The sequence below is a fragment of the Ursus americanus genome, chromosome 15 (assembly GCF_024610735.1).
Source record: "Ursus americanus isolate L20-20 chromosome 15, mUrsAme1.1.p, whole genome shotgun sequence".
Lineage (NCBI taxonomy): Eukaryota > Metazoa > Chordata > Mammalia > Carnivora > Ursidae > Ursus > Ursus americanus.
In genome coordinates, this window is record NC_142141.1 from 15269973 (window position 1) to 15286366 (window position 16394).

The following is a 16394-nucleotide window of genomic DNA, read 5'->3' on the forward strand; positions in this document are numbered from 1 at the left end:
ACACACACACACACACACACAGTCTAAGAAATAAAAATGATTTTTCGAGGTCCCTTATTTTTATTCCTACTATAAAGGAAACAAAATTACTAGTTTTTGGTCATCTTAACAATTTAAATTAAAATGAATTATTTACAGTTTTCCTTAAATGTAACCAAATTTCGGATTAGAGATCCTCTAAAATATTGACTCGGAGTGTGAGCTACAAGGCCACTGGGGGGTTGCTGAGACCCTTTCAGAGTGTCCTCAAGGTTAAAGCTCCTTTCATAGTAATACTAAGCCTTTATTTGCTTTTTTCACTTTCATAATTTCAAAATGTAGTCATGTTTTCCGAAGGCTCCGTGAAACAAATTATCACAACCACTGAATGCAGAAGCAAATATGAGAATCCGGCTGTCTTTTGTTAAGCCAGCCATTAAAGAAATTTACAAAAATACAAAACAGTGCCAGTCTTTTTTTGTGTGTGTTTTGTAAAATATAGCTACTATTCATAAAAATGCATTTATATTAGCATGTAAATAGGATCATTATTATTACTTTAAATGAATTAATGAACAAATAGTTTTAAATATCTGTTTTAATTTCTAACATAGTATATATCAATAGGTATAATCCACATCAACAAAAGCTTTTGGGAGTTTGCAATAATTTTTTGAATATAAAGGGGTTCTAAGACCAAAAATTTGAGGATTGTTATTTAGATCAACTTTATTTCTTAGGTATAGAAACTGAGTTCTATGATTTGCCCCAAATTCTACAGCCTGTATGTAGCAGCACTGGGATAGGAACCTAGGTAGGTTTCCTGATTTGGGTTATGCCATATGGCTGAGCCCATCGTATTTATAAACTAGTTGGTGATTCTCTGAAGCAATGCTGTAGAATGAATTTTATCCTGGAATTTTATATTGGAAATGTAAGTGTATGTGAGTATTTGTGAGTATGAATTTTATCATGGAAATGAAGGTGTATATACCATTCTATGAAGAAAAACGTTTGTTTTTGTTTTCTACAGAACCGAATGTCCTCTATTAGCTTTTACTAATTTACAGTCTACCCCTAAACCTGGTGGATTCAAACAGAAACCATTTATTATTGCTTAGGAAGCTACAGGTAAGCTGGGAGGCTCTGAGCCAGGCTCACATATGCATGTGTGGTTCTCATGCCGACAGGCTTGGAGCTGGCTGACAGCTGTGAGGGGGGCGAGTAGCCACATGTCCCTCCTCCTCCACAGGCCTATGCAAGGCCTTTCACAGAGTGGCAGCAGATTCCAAAAGAGAGGGTGGAGGAGCTGCCAAACCTTCACTAGCCCCAGCTTAGAACCGACTGGATGTTACCTCTTTGACTAAAGTAAGTGTCAAGGGCAGCTTAGATTCAGGGGGTAGGGAAATCACTCTACCTCTTCTTGGGAGGAGCTGCAGAATCACACTGCAGAAAGGCATTGATACAGTGAGAGGGATGATTACAGACGTATTTCTGCGATATTACAGAATAGTTTGAAAACAGGGCTTGGAATAGCAGTGTGAGGTAGTACATAGAGTTACTGAGAAATTGGACCCTGGTGTTGAAGGGGATTTAGTTCAATTCCCATTTCCGACATTTGAACAAGTCCCTTAACCTCTTTAAATTGTAATTCCTTCAGCTGGAAACTGGGGATAACAGTTTTTGCATCAGAAGGATTAAATGAGATCATGCTTGTGAAACACATGGCATCTCACAGGAAACGATTTTAAAATGTTAGCTAGTCGCAACTTTAAAACTCCCTTGCATTAGATCACCTCATTGAATTCTTTCTGACTCCCCCAAACGAAACAGCAATGCCATGTTTGCAAGAGCAGCTGGCAGGCAGGAGCCCCGAAGGCCTCCCTCCTGCTGTTCACATAAGCCCTTCACCAAACACAATTCGGGTCCATCTTTGGCAAATGTACTAATAATCTGGTATTTAGTACCTTTCCATTCCAAGCTATGGATACAAATTTGAAAAATATATGCTCACTGTTTAAATGAAAACTCATAATTGAGTATGGTGTATGGATTCCCTTACCAGATAATTTAAATTTATTTAGTGCTACTGTAGGATATTATGCAAGCATAGAAGAAGGGGGCTCACATCTGGAGTTTAAAAGCAGTACGAAGGAGCGCCTGGGTGGCTCAGTCAGTTGAGCTGCTCGGGTCCTGATCTATGGAGCCCCTCCTCATTGGGCTCCCTGCTCAGCGGGGAGATTATTTCTCTCTGTCCAGCTCCCCTCCACTCCACCTCATGTTCTCTCTTGCTATCTCTCTCTCTCAAATAAATAAATAAAATCTTAAAAAAAAATAAAAGCAGTATGAAAATTTTTTCTTATTAGACAAGACACGTGCTAACAGTCTGTTTCACAGACCAGCCATTCAGACTAAAAATTCCTCTGCAAGAACCTCCCGCCTGATATCCTTGAATGTGTGAGTCCCCAGCTGAGGCCTGTTACAGTGAAGGTGTGTGAGAGAAGGGGTGAAGACGGAGAGGCTCAGACCACTTCCACCATCAGCAAGCTGGCCTTCTCTTTCTCTGTCGCCCCTTACGAGAAAGCAGATGGGTTGGTGTAACACTTGATAGCGTTTTATTGCACAGCTGTGCATATCTCCTAGGCCATTCAATTGGCCTTGTTAATTCTCTTGAGCTAACAAACTCTTCCATGTGACTAAAGCCCCTTGTCACCAGGGAGCACTATTCCATTTGTGCTGTAGGTATTGGCTGTCCTTGAGGCTATTGTGGCAGTTTGGTTTTCAAAATCTATCAGTCCAGAGAAAGTCATTACCAGGGGCCCATGGCCACTCCAAGAAACTGTTGTTCACCTAAGAATGATAATATATATTGGAAGTTAGCAACACCAGGAAGTTTCTTCTGACACATGGCCTTTGTTTCAACTTAGTGACTGGCACCAATGGCATTGCCATTCTTTTAGGGACCCTAAGGCTGGCGCATGGGAATTCCCATCCCAAGTCACTAATGATGCTCAGGTTTGCAGTTCCACCACCTTGCAGTTCAGCAAGTAGCATCTGTTCATCACTCCATTCTCAGGAGTGGGATCTGGTGAACCACAGCCAAAGGGTTAGTATGTTGACAGTTCAGTGCAGCAATCTTGTGTGAGTGCTTCCCTTAGTTAAGACCCTTATTAAGAGGACACAGGCCACAGAGAATTATCAGACTTGGTTCTCCACCCTCCAGGGTCGTCTAGTGGCTGAGACCAACACATCCACAAACCTTCTGATGCCAAACTGGCTGTGACAACTCTATGAGTAGAAATTCAAGCAGAGTGCTGTGAAACATGAGGAAGGAAAGACAGAAGGATCTTGGGAAAGGTGGAAGTTGAGATGGGCCCTGAAATTGTACATAAATTTGATATGAGTGGGGAAAATATTTCAGTTAGCTAAAATAGCTTGGACCAAGTCCTGGAAGCCAAAGGATTACAAAAAAGTGTGGGTGGAAGATGGGAGCTTTGGAAGAGAAAGACGCGAGGTAGATATAGAGTTATGAATGCCTGAACGAAGAATTTGCTTTTAAATCTGGACCTATTGAGAAGGCCATAAAGACATTTTCCCACATTTTTGTTTTCATTTTGTTATATGTTTTTTAAGGCATAGAAATGGCACATCAGCCTGTTTGTGAGTGAAGTATAACAGCAGCATGTGTAGCACAGGCTAAAAGAAGGGGGGAAGCCTGAAGGCTGTTGACCAGTCTACTGAAGAATATAAACAAAAGACGCAGAGGTCTGATGCCACAGTGGACTATACTTCATCCTAAATATTCAAATAAAACTGATGTGAGTACAGACGTGCGGAAACCGTTCAGACCTGGCTCCATCTCTCTGTTCTATGCTATTGGTGATTGTAGGCCATAGATTATTGAAGAGAACTAGATAGATACCTAGAACTAGATAGAGACACCATCAGAAACATCTCCTCTTGTCTCTTACAAGAGAGACAGAGCTGGGAGAAAATATTTTAATCTTGGAGCTTATAAGACCTTGGTTCAGAAGAAACATGGTTCGTCTCTTGGTCAGGCTAGGTACCAGACATCCCTTGCCTGATTCCCATGGCAAGGTAAATGCCATCCACTCCGCAGCATTCTCCTAATCACTTGCTCTGCAGAGGTGAGTGCATTTGGTAAATACCATCTGCCTTGCCTGGAAGTTTATGAGAACTACAGAATGCCAGGCTCTACCCACTTCATCCTAGTTCGCTTGCATTTTAATAAGATTTCCATATCATTTCTGTGCATGTTACATTGGAGAAGTACTGGCCCGTCCTTTCAGCCAAAAGTTCTCTGCCTCTTCTATGTTACTTCAGGACTTAGGGCTCATGCGTAAGGAAGAAACAGGGTTGAGTAGAGGGGAAGAATCCTGGTAACCATAACCCAGTCTAGTTTATGTGGTTCTAGACAGAACCATGTAGAGAGTTTAAGGCAGTGCCCAATACATAAGGGCTCTGTAATGGCAGTTGCTACTGTTGTTGTGACTTTTTCTGTTATAATAATAACTATTATTATTATTTATTATTTATTATTATTAATGGTTTCTCTTACCTCAAGCATCAGCTTAATTGCTTGAGCTCTGCAAACATAAGAAAGCTTAAGAAACACATCATGGAGTTAAACTTATAGGAGCAGTGCACCAGAGCACTCTGCTTCCATACGAAGACAACAAATACTGAGTTTTGCAATGAAATCCAAAAAAAGGGAATTATCTTTAGAGCACAAAATCTGACATTTTACTTGATTATGATCAATTTTGTATCCTCTACAAAAGATTTGAATTTGAAAACGCTAATAACATAAAAAAATAGGTTATCTTTGATGTAGGGATTGAACGCCAGGCCATGACTTGGTGTTCCTTACTAAGATGCCACTTGGTAATCAAGTCTGACCTACTCTAGGCCGATTATTTTGAGCTTCACAGCTGAGAAATGATTTGATAGCAGAACATTTGTGTCTAGCAGTCCATGTAAAGAAGAGAGTAAAGAATAAGATGCAATTAAGGAGTCAGAGCAATCACTCAGAGTGTCTTTGGAAGACTTTCTTTGCTGAATTTAAAGAGTTGTAGCTGACAAGTGAGTTTCTCTCTCTCTCCCTTTTGAAAAATCCCCATAACTAATTGGCATTGACCATATTCAGTGTTGCACCTTTGCACGACATGCAGGAGCCTGTGGAGGGGCTCAGTCCATTCTGACTCTGGACTGATGGATTTCTAATCTTGGTCACTGAGTTAGTCATGAGACAAAAGCCTGCCTTCTTGTTGCCCATTTGGTCATGCTACTTCACTGAAATATTTGTTTGCTTTAAAAGGCAATTTGATCTTTGTTGTTATTGCAAATGTTTTTCTTCTCTTCTGGAAACTTCTGGAGGGAAAAAAAAAAAAGTAATCCACCAAACAATAAGATATGACTCCAAGGGACTATATGCCTTCTCAACTACTTACCTGGTTTTTGGGAGATACGTAACTAAAGCACCCTAAAATGTGTGAATAGTTCCAGCATTTTATGGAATCATTACACTGTGTGAATATTTTTTATATCCTGAAAAATCAATGTGTCTGGTCAAATAGGTGTGGGAAATGCCAGGGGTAAGTAATATTAAGCAAATTCTTTATTGAGGAATATCCTAAACTGTACTGTGCTAATGTTTGTGATTATGAGAGGCTTCCCAAAATATGCAGGGACTCCTAAATACATTTACTGTAGAACTCTTTTGCATGAAGCACATTACAGGATTAGTGTTCCCCAGAATGTAAATTTTTAAATTATAGTTACTTATATACTGATAACAGTAACCACATAAAATTTTAAATACTAATAGGAGAGTGACATGCTAAAATTTATACAATGAGGTGTCCAATTCAGAGAAGCTTTTAGAGTGTTGTGATAGTGGGCATCTTGGTGGCTCAGTCAGTTGAGTGTCTGCCTTCTGCTCAGTTCGTGATCCCGGGGTCCTGGGACCAAGCCCTGGATCGAGCTCTGTGCTCAGCGGGGAGTCTGCTTCTCCCTCTCCCTCTGCCACCCCCCCCCCACTCATGCTCTCTCTCGCTCGCTCGCTCTTGCTCTCACTCTTGCTGTATCTCAAATGGATGAATAAAAACTTTTTTTTAAAAAAAGTGCTGTGATAGATACATAAAAGGGCAGAAAATTTGAAATAAGATAGTTCTTAAAAAGTCAAAACCATCCATGACTAGAGTGGTTTGTCCCAGTAATAACTAGCCCATAATTCTCAAACATCACCAATTGGTTATGATGATCGAGAGTTAAGTTTAAAGCAACTACTGGGGCGCCTGGGAGACTCAGTGGGTTAAGCCTCCTACTCTCCATTTTGGCTCAGGTTATGATCTCAGAGTCATGATCTCAGGGTCATGAGATCTAGACCCACCTTCCACTCCATGCTCAGAGCCAAGGCTGCTTGAGAATTCCTCTCCCTTTGCCCCTCCCCGTGCCCCCTCCACCCCCGTGCGTGGGTGCGTGTTCACACCCTCACTCACGCTGTCTCTCTCTCTCAAGTAAATAAATAAAATCTATAAAGCAACTACAATGTTACTATTGCTACTTGGCTACAATGGGAGACAGAAAATAGATAATTACCCTAGAATGTTTAACAGTCCAATTGAGAAAGTTTAAATAAATAATAAGAGAACAATAAGTCACTTTAATTTCTCACTAGGAAAAAAAAATGATGGCATTGATCATTCATTTCTTCTAAATGTTCTCACCAGCCCCCACTGTTTAATATCTTAGTGTAGGTTCATATTCCCTACACAGTAAAATCCTTCTAAAATGAAGTATTTTTTTTTTTTAAGATTTTATTTATTTATTCGACAGAGATAGAGACAGCCAGCGAGAGAGGGAACACAAGCAGGGGGAGTAGGAGAGGAAGAAGCAGGCTCTTAGCGGAGGAGCCTGATGTGGGGCTCGATCCCAGAACGCCAGGATCATGCCCTGAGCCGAAGGCAGATGCTTAACCGCTGTGCCACGCAGGCGCCCCTAAAATGAAGTATTTACTTAGTGGATAACAAAATAGACAAGTAGACTGACACTGAACTGCCATGTTATGTAATAAGATAATGTCACAATTGTAAGAACATGTTCAGTTATTATGTGAATGTTTTTAAAATGGTATTTCTGCTTCTTAGATCTCATATAGTATATATTTTTATCAATATTTAAAAGAAAGCATATCTATCATTCATATCTTATATAGATTTTTAAATTTACATATTTATCCATCCTGATCAAAAACTTTAACATTTTATACAGTTTTAATTCCTTCAGGTAAATTCCAGTGAATTTATATTTTGGTTTATTCATAGGCCATCTGAATTTATGTGGGTTATGTTTTTAATGATAACAATACAATATAATTTAATGACAGTTTCTGGAATCCCATGAATAAAATATAAAAGATTAATTTAATTTGCAAGACATTAATAAGAAGCTTCAGTGCATCTCCTCCTTCTGATATCTTTGAAAAGATATCTAATTATTTTTCACTCATTAGTATTATGAAAACTGTAAAAGTCAGGTCATATATATTTGCATATGTTTTATTTTTTTAATCACTTTGAGAGACAAATATTTCTTCTGAGAAGATGAAGATGAAGAAGAAGCAGCAAAAGAGGAGGAGGAAGGGGAGAGGAAGAGGAGGAAGAGGAAGAAGAAGAAAAACTAGGTCTGCTTTCAGTTTCTCCTACACAGTATATTGAGCTGGCCTGTGAACTTGACCACCCTGACACTATCATGGATCACTGGTCCTTCATCTTCAGAAATCAGTGATGCCAGAGCATACATTTGCTTTCCATTGGCAACATTCTACACTTGGTTAACCCAAAATGAAGTCAAGAAGATTGAGATTTTTAAGATCAGGAGTAACCAAGAAGTATTACAATGTGCTGCTCCATTATGTCAGATTCCAAAATCCTAGACATCAAAATAAACTTCAAATGTTTCACTTTCGACTTCCAAACACATTGGAGGGTTCTGTGTCATTGAACACCCAAGTTTCTCATTGTGTAAATGCATTCATGTGTTCATGAAATAGAAGCAATGTGACATGCAACTAAATATGAGTTTTTAATTCATTTTAAACAATTTTTATTTGAAAAGAAAGTATCAGCTAACCTTTTTGAGCATTTTCTACCAGGTAGTGTTCTAAGCATTTTATAAGTAACAACTCATTTTTCCTGCAAAACAGCTCTGAAGTATCTTTTATTATTGTTGCTGTTGTCGTTGTTACAATTTACAGATGAATAAAATGGAGGCCAGAGAGAGGTTAAGCAACTTGCTGAACTACTACATACACATAAATACATAATAAAGAACCTTCGGATTTTTCTTAAGGGTTATGTTATTATTGGGTGACTTTTTTTTATTCACTCAGAAGATATTTATTTAATACAAGTATGTGCCAGGTACTGTAGTAGGAGCAAGAGACAGAAGTATAAACATGATGAATACCTCCACAATGCCAAGCATGTGGATAAGCAACCATCACCCAAATCCACACATGTATTAAATAATTATTGTATTAATTCAACTGTATATCCCAAATGCCTCCCCTCTGCTAGGTATTACCTAGCAAACACTGTGTCAAATAGGTAGCATTTTGAAGAAAGTCTGTATTCAATAATAATATTCTTACCTATTAAACAATTATTAGGCATCTCCCATACAACTGTATTGAAGTGCCATATATTCCCATGCCTCTGCCTAGAGAGAGCTTCTGTGATAGGGTTTGTAGCGATGGACAAGTGAGGTAAAAACTGAGTTAAGGAAGCTGGAGGACCAGAAACACATTCTTCACTAATTTAGACTTAGTTCTCTATTGAAAATGTAAGAGGTGACTCATTCTCATTGTCTTTTGAAGATGGCAGCATTCAACACTTTTTTTTTTTCCTAGAAAACTATGGACTCCTTGTTTCATAAATACTTTCTTTCATGTTTATATACCACAAATCCAATTTTACAATGCATTTCTAGCTAGCTAGCTTGATTCAAGAGCGAATTGCCCTTCTTTTATTATTTTAAACTGTTTTATCAAAGGTGGGATTGTCATTGACTAAATAATTTCATAACTGAGAAATGTGTGCAAAAAAAAATGAGAAATGGGTAATGTTTGAGATGAAGTCCTGGATGGTAGAGATTCCCATGGCCATATTAAGAAAGTTGCAGTCACAGAAAAGAACAGTTATTCTTTGGGACAGATCCCTTAGTTCTTAGGATTAGAGAGACAATATTAATGGGACAGACTAATGGAGAATGAGAAGAATCTGTTTACTGTGCCATTCACTTTATACCTGACTTCCCTTTAAAATTATGAATAATTTGCTTTTAAATCAAAGTTTCATATGAAGAAAGACATTCTCTAACAAAATGAATGACTCCAAATGAGATCATGCTAATAAAAATGGTGGTGGTATATAATCTATTAAATCCCCACAATTTTGATTATAACATAATTTATGATGTTTGCAAGTAAACAAGTCCTTTTAAAAATCACTAGCTATTATCTAAAAGACTAGAGTTATGGAACCAGAAATTCGAGTTCTCATTTACTCTTCCAAAAATCTGTATTTCTGCATCAGATAAAGATGGTTGCTCTTATGAGTAAAGAGGAATGCAGATTTCTAGAAAAGTGAAGACATTGTCTAGCTGTGCTATGGTTGATGTAGATTCTCAAATCAAGAGCACTGTAATTCTTTGAAAAATAATCCATTTCTACGTTTTTGAAGATTTGACTTGCTCTCTTTGGAAGAAATGTGATTTAATGAAAATTATAAGAGTTAAGAGTGAAAGGATTGATAGTCTAGTCCTGTATTACACTAACTCGTCACATGTCAAAAGGCAAAGAACTTAAGCAGTCTTGTTTTGCTTTGAACTGGGGAGCAGTATCTGTCCTGCCTACCTCCTAGACTTGTAAAAATGCAAAAGTCCTTTGAAGAGATAACTATGATATACAACTATAATTTATGCTTTGCAGGGGGGACTTTGGGGTAGGTGTACTGTTAGAAATATCAATGTTCACTGGATTTCATTGCGTGCTTCCCTGTATAGTTCTGTTTATAATCTTTTTTTTTTTAGTTATGATATGTTAGTCACCATACAGTACATCATTAGTTTTTGATGTAGTGTTCCATGATTCATTGTTTGCGTATAACACCCACTGCTCCATGCAATACATACCCTCCCTAATACCCATCACTGGGCTAACCCATCCCCCTACCCCCCTCCCCTCTAAAACCCTCAGTTTGTTTCCCAGAGTCCATAGTCTCTCATGGTTCATTTCCCCCTCTGTTTACCCCCCCTTTATTTTTCTCTTCCTTCTTCTATCAATCTCCCTGCTATTCCTTATGTTCCACAAATGAGTGAAACCTTATGATAATTATTATCTAATATGTGCTTATTCATTGCATTTATATGTATGCTCAATCATTAAGATATGTGTGCTTATTCTACTCTGTCTCATGGGTCGACAGTATCATTATAACAGAGGGCATGCTTTTATTATGCCGAGTTCTATCCCCAGCAACTACACTGATGAACATAGTACATGTTCAATAAGTAATTGTCGAATACGTGGAAACATGCCTCCTAAATGCAGTGTGCACGTATAGTACACACAATGCATTTGTATTTATTCCTTCAAACAATTAAACTTACTGCTGTTTTGGGTTATTTGTGGGCATTATTTTTTGGAATTTAGATCTGCAAAGTCAAGTTTGGACATCATGTCTATGAATATTTAAAAAATGATGACTCACTTCTTCATAATCACTACTCTTCTGACTTGAAACCAAATATATTGTAATTCAAAAATTTTAATACGGGGGGGTTGATAGCATTCAATACTGCACTGATAAATGATATTTTTCTTTGCTGTTGTCTTCCCTTAGAGTACCATCCAGGGTCATGTAATAATATGATAGTGTTTGAGAAAATGAGATTCATAATCAGATGAACTGAGGTGCAAGTCCGGACTATATACTACTTCCTACTTGCAAGTTGTTAATTTCACTAAACCTTTGCAGCCTCCTGTGGGCCTAATTATGCTCCTCATGAGACTGTTAGGAACTCTAAATGGGGTGATATACTTCAGGTGCTTAGTGGGATACCTAACACATAGTAGCCTTTAGCTGTGGCCGTTATCATGAACATCGTTCGTCTTTTAAACAAGCATTTTTTTCTGTTCTGTTTTGTTTGTTTGTTTTGTGTGTCTGCATGTGTGTGTATGTGTGTGTGCTTCCTTTCGCAGATGGCTATACCACTGATGACATTGAGTTCTACTGGCGTGGGGATGATAACGCGGTAACAGGAGTGACAAAGATTGAACTTCCACAGTTCTCTATCGTGGATTACAAACTCATCACCAAGAAGGTTGTTTTTTCCACAGGTTTGTGTCAGGGAAGAGGGTTACGGGAAAAGGGGCTTCCGCATGTTTTGCAAAGGGTTCATTTATATCACTATTGGGTCCCAGGGAAAGATGATGAAGATGTAGATCTGCTGAAAGCCTTCAATTCCCCATCGAGCTCACTGCACATTTGGGACCCATGCACTTATTTCCCAGGAGGCACCCCAACAAAGCTGAGAGGGTTAGTTCTACGCCTGTCATCTACCAAGCATGGACTAATGGTTAGAGACAGAATACAGAAGGAGAAAGGAAGACCTGGCTCAGAGTTGTTTCCCCAATTTTATGCATCTTACAGAATTCCTCATAATCCATTGAAAAATACTGGGGAGAGCCAAGTCACAGTTCACTCAAGTCTGACCATGATGAAATTCTCTGGAGACAGTAGGGTAGGAGAATTCCACATTTTCCACAAAGGTTAAGAATTTCTTTATGTAGCCTTACCTTCTGTTTTGGAGCTAAAAGCCCTTCCGGTTGTTGAGATTATCCTGATGCTTTCTCCATTGTTCCTCTTCCAGCGTTGAAGTTTTAGGTTGTCAAATTTGGTTTCATCAGCACAAAATTTAACAAAAGAGCTCAAGAAAGTAATGCTTTGCTACATAATCATTAAGGGGAAAAAAAGCAGGAAGCCCACAGGAATATTTCTTTTTATGTTTTTCTTATTGGAATGAATTCCCCAGGCACAGAAATAGCTAGTACTGTAACTATACATTTTTAATTGCCCTTCTGCGAAGGACTCAGGCACTTTCTTTCCCTGCAAACTACCTCAAGTAAGAGTTGTATGACTTCGTAAGAATACGAAGTCTCCAGCTTTAAAAAACAAACAATAGAAACCTTTCCTAAATTTGAGGTCCTCTGAATCCCTGAGGCTATAGAAATGAGTTCATGCTTAAAATATTCTTACTTCAGTATTATGATACTTAGTAGAGCCCTAGATGGCTAGACAGGCTTTCTTTCAATATTAGTAAGAATATCACCCTAACACACACTGTTTATCAATGTGACTTTTTTATGTTCTAAGACTGTTCAGTTACATATCTTGTTTAAAGAGTAATTCCCCAGACCATCACAATCCAAGGACCTTGCTACAAGAATCTGATCCTTTAGTTTTGTCTCCCACAAATATTCTTTGAAGCCAGTGATTCTCCACTGTTTGATGAGCCAGGAATCCCTTTAGAACTTTGATGGAATCAGTGGAATTAGAAAAAAAAAAAATGTGGTCCATACATTGGAAAACCTTCACAGAGCTTTAGGGAATTGCTGTATACCTGAAGCCTTGTCATTGATTCCAGACTTACAGTGAATTCTGGGGCCTGTGGAGAGATTTCTAAAATATGATCAGACTTCGCAGCCTTCTTCTTATATACAAAAACAAAACAATCTTACAGGATAGTCTTGTTGAGAAACGGCTGAGGGGGAACAGAGGGGCTGTACAAAACTACCTTGTCTTCATAGTTGTAGAGAATGAGTAGCTTTGATCCAGTGCCGGAGGCTGAGCAGGGAAGAGCTGTAATTCTTTTAATTACTCAGGAGTATGGGTGTACTCAACACTCAGTGACTCTTGCTAATTAAAAGCCCGATGTTCTCAGACTATTTTGCAGGAGAAAATGCCCTTCACCAGGAGTTAAAAATGAATTTAAGAAAGATATACAAACTACTTATGGGCCTTAAAAGGAAAGTATCCTATAAATACTGATTGATAATGATGATGTTCTAAAATTGCCTTTCTAGGTTCCTATCCCAGGTTGTCCCTCAGCTTTAAGCTTAAGAGAAACATTGGTTACTTTATTCTGCAAACATACATGCCTTCCATCCTGATCACTATCCTCTCCTGGGTCTCCTTCTGGATTAATTATGATGCATCAGCTGCAAGAGTGGCATTAGGTAGGCCATTTTCTAACTGCTTATGGAGCTTGACTCTGTGTGTGCACGTGTGTGTGCATGTGTGTGTGTGTATGCCCCATGCACGTCCGTTCACATACTTCCTTTACCCTGGTATTTATGATGCGTGACAAGACTGGACTATGCACATTACAAGAATTTGGCTGTGGGACTTTGGGTTATCTGATTCAGCATTAAATCAATTAAATACAAATTAAAACTCTTTTATGTCAAAATTAGTTAACCATATAGCAGTTGGTAATGAAATTAGTCCCATCAATTTGATAGTTTTATTGAAGCACAGTTCATGTAATATCACTTGATAATTGTTCAATTTGCATCGGTGCTTCCTTACCTGGAAAGAGCTCCCTTCCGTCTTTTTTTTTTTTTGTTCTTCTGAGCGGAAAACAAGGAAATGTATTATGTAACTAGCAGATAAGCAGAAAGACTTCTAAAGTCTTATTAAGATTTTGGAGTAGCATGGGTAGAGGGCAGAAGACAACAAAGTAAGATTGCTGGGAAATCATCGATAGCATCACTTCTTTTATGCTTGATTTTTTTTCTACTATAACACCAGAGGAAGAGAATAAATTATATTTCATGAACATTTTCATGTTACTAACTCCAGATAGAGTAAATTATGATCTTTTACACAATTTTTATTATTTTTATTTCTGACTAAGCCCTTTAAAATGTTGGGCTGTTAACTCCTCCACTGTGATATCTCAATTCAATCATCACTTCCTTGGAGAAGTCATTCATTTATTCATTCCACAAATATTTGTTGAACACCTACTATGTGCCAAACACACTAGGCACTAGAGATAAAGCAGTGCCCTTCTGGAAGATATACTAGCAGTAAAAAGACAATAAATTTATTTTGCTTGTGACATGTGAGCTGTGTGATACGGTAAAGTCTATAGAGGGAAATAAGCAAGGCGAGGGCAGTTGGGTATGCCGGAGGTACCGTTTAGAATAATCATTGTAAACTCCATTCAGAAATTATCAATGGAACAAAGATGTCAAGAAGACAGACTCACTTAAATGTCTGGATGGGAATATTCCAGCGTACTACAAATGCCCTGAGGTAGGAAGGTGCCAAGGCTGTCAGCAAGGTGGCCAACGAGGTGAATGCAAGAGGGAGTTCAGGGGTGAAGATAAGGTTGGGGAGAGGGGACTACAAGATTATGAAGCAGTTCTGGGGCCACAGTAAAGGCTTTGCTTTTATTCTGAGTGAAATTAGGGAGTCACTGAGTGAAGACGTGGCATGATTTGATTTCAGATTGAAAGGGATAACTCTGGCTGCTGTGTTAAGATTAGATTGTTAGCAGTTCAAGAATGGAAAGGAGAAGTAATAACCTCCTGGACTAAAAGTCCAGTCCCCTGTGATAGATTCTCTTAAAAAACTAGAGAACTGCCCTTTGTAAACAAATTGCAGTTAATAATTTATATTTATTTGGTTTGTGATGTTCTTTTTCTTCAAGGTACTGAAAGATACATTAAAGAAAGGTCCATATCTAATTTTCTTCCATTATATCTGTAATATCTCACACAATGAATGGTGTTCAGTAAATATTTGCTGAATAAAGTAATGAATGGAATTTGTAAATATCCTCTTATTCCAAAGTGAAAATCTACTGTCAATTTTATGTCTATTACAGGAATAATAAATAAATAATTTAGTTTTTAAAAGAAAATTGTAAAATGTCTTTTGATGTGAATAATTTATTACTTGGTCAGAAATATCTTAAAATGAGATTGAGATAAAAAGCAAAATCAGCATTGTCAGTTTTATAATATACACATTGAACAGGGTAATATACAGTTGAAATAATGAAAAGATAAATGAAACTGGGAAATGTTTCAAAATGAATGATATTATAGAAAAGATACAAAAAACTCTAAGACACGTAAAGCTTTTTTCTGGCCCTGCTCAGAATCAGATGTGCAAATTTATTTTTTCTATAGCTGTTTTATGAGCGTGTAGAAAAACAAGACAAAAATTATCTTTTTAGAGAGATAAAATTAAATCAGAAAATTTACACTTCCAAAAAATCATAGAAATGAAACTTAACTCAGAGAGACCCCCATTCAAATGTTGGTTATACAATTTCCCATCTGTGTGATCTTGATCTCTGGGCTCTATTTTTACATCACTATTTTGCTACAAAACTGAACCTTGGCATACTCAAGGACTCTGGACTCCTAGTGCTTTTACCCGGCACATCTCTGTCTCTTCACTGTTGGAGATGACCACTCAGAGGGATGAACAATTATAACCTGACCCAGTATGCCATTTCCCATAACCTTATAATGTTTCTATATTATTTATCTGTGCATTACATGCCTACTTGCCCAATCCAGACACATGCAGGCTAGACACCTGCCTCTCTGTTACCCATCATATCCAGCTTCCAAGTTTTTATAGTCATTTGTCTCTAATATCTATATAATGCATTCACTGATTTCAGTACTATTGTGAGTATTTTAATTTATTTTCTCTTTATCACTTAGATGATTCTGAAAAACTATTAGCTGGTATTCTTTCTTCCTGTCTTGTATGCTTTCCTTCTATCCTCCACACTAGTACCAGAGTGATTGTCGTAAACGTAATTTGTCCCTATGCTTCCCTGCTCAAAGCTGGTCAATGGCCTCACCTCAACTTTAGCTTTAAGTTCAGATTCCCCTTTAGGCTCTGTATATATGCTCTCCATTATGAGCCTTACTTAATGTTCACTCTTCTCACTGTGCTTCCTGTCATATCCTATAACGTACCCCATTCACTTTCTTGAGATGCTTTTGATGGGCCATGTTCTTTTTCCCCCACACACAAAACACACCTTTATAAAAGCTCTCTCTACCACACCTTGAGCTCCAGTTCTTGGTTGCTTGGGTATCTCCCACTCATCCTTTAGGACTCAGCTCCAGAGTCTCCATTTCCTGACTTCTCTCCTGCCACATCACGAGGCTCATGTAGGGTCTTTTCTCCATGTACTCAACGCTCACCCTATAGAGATGTCTGCCTTAGCATTTAATTCACACCTCTAGCCCCTCACTAGATATATAACTATAAATATAAAAATATAAATAAAGGAAA

The 16394-nt window shown here is 38.0% G+C and overlaps 1 protein-coding gene across 4 annotated transcripts in view; it reads left to right on the top strand.

The window, feature by feature from the left end:
• The window catches only part of GABRB2 (gamma-aminobutyric acid type A receptor subunit beta2), a 236256-nt gene that overhangs the window by 178145 nt on the left and 41717 nt on the right, over positions 1-16394 (top strand). For all 4 annotated transcript variants that reach the window (XM_045792044.2, XM_045792045.2, XM_045792042.2 and 1 more), the window contains exons 7-8: positions 11264-11401; positions 13148-13300. In XM_045792044.2, the coding sequence (XP_045648000.1) occupies positions 11264-11401; positions 13148-13300 (291 nt within the window). The remainder of the gene's footprint in view (positions 1-11263; positions 11402-13147; positions 13301-16394) is intronic.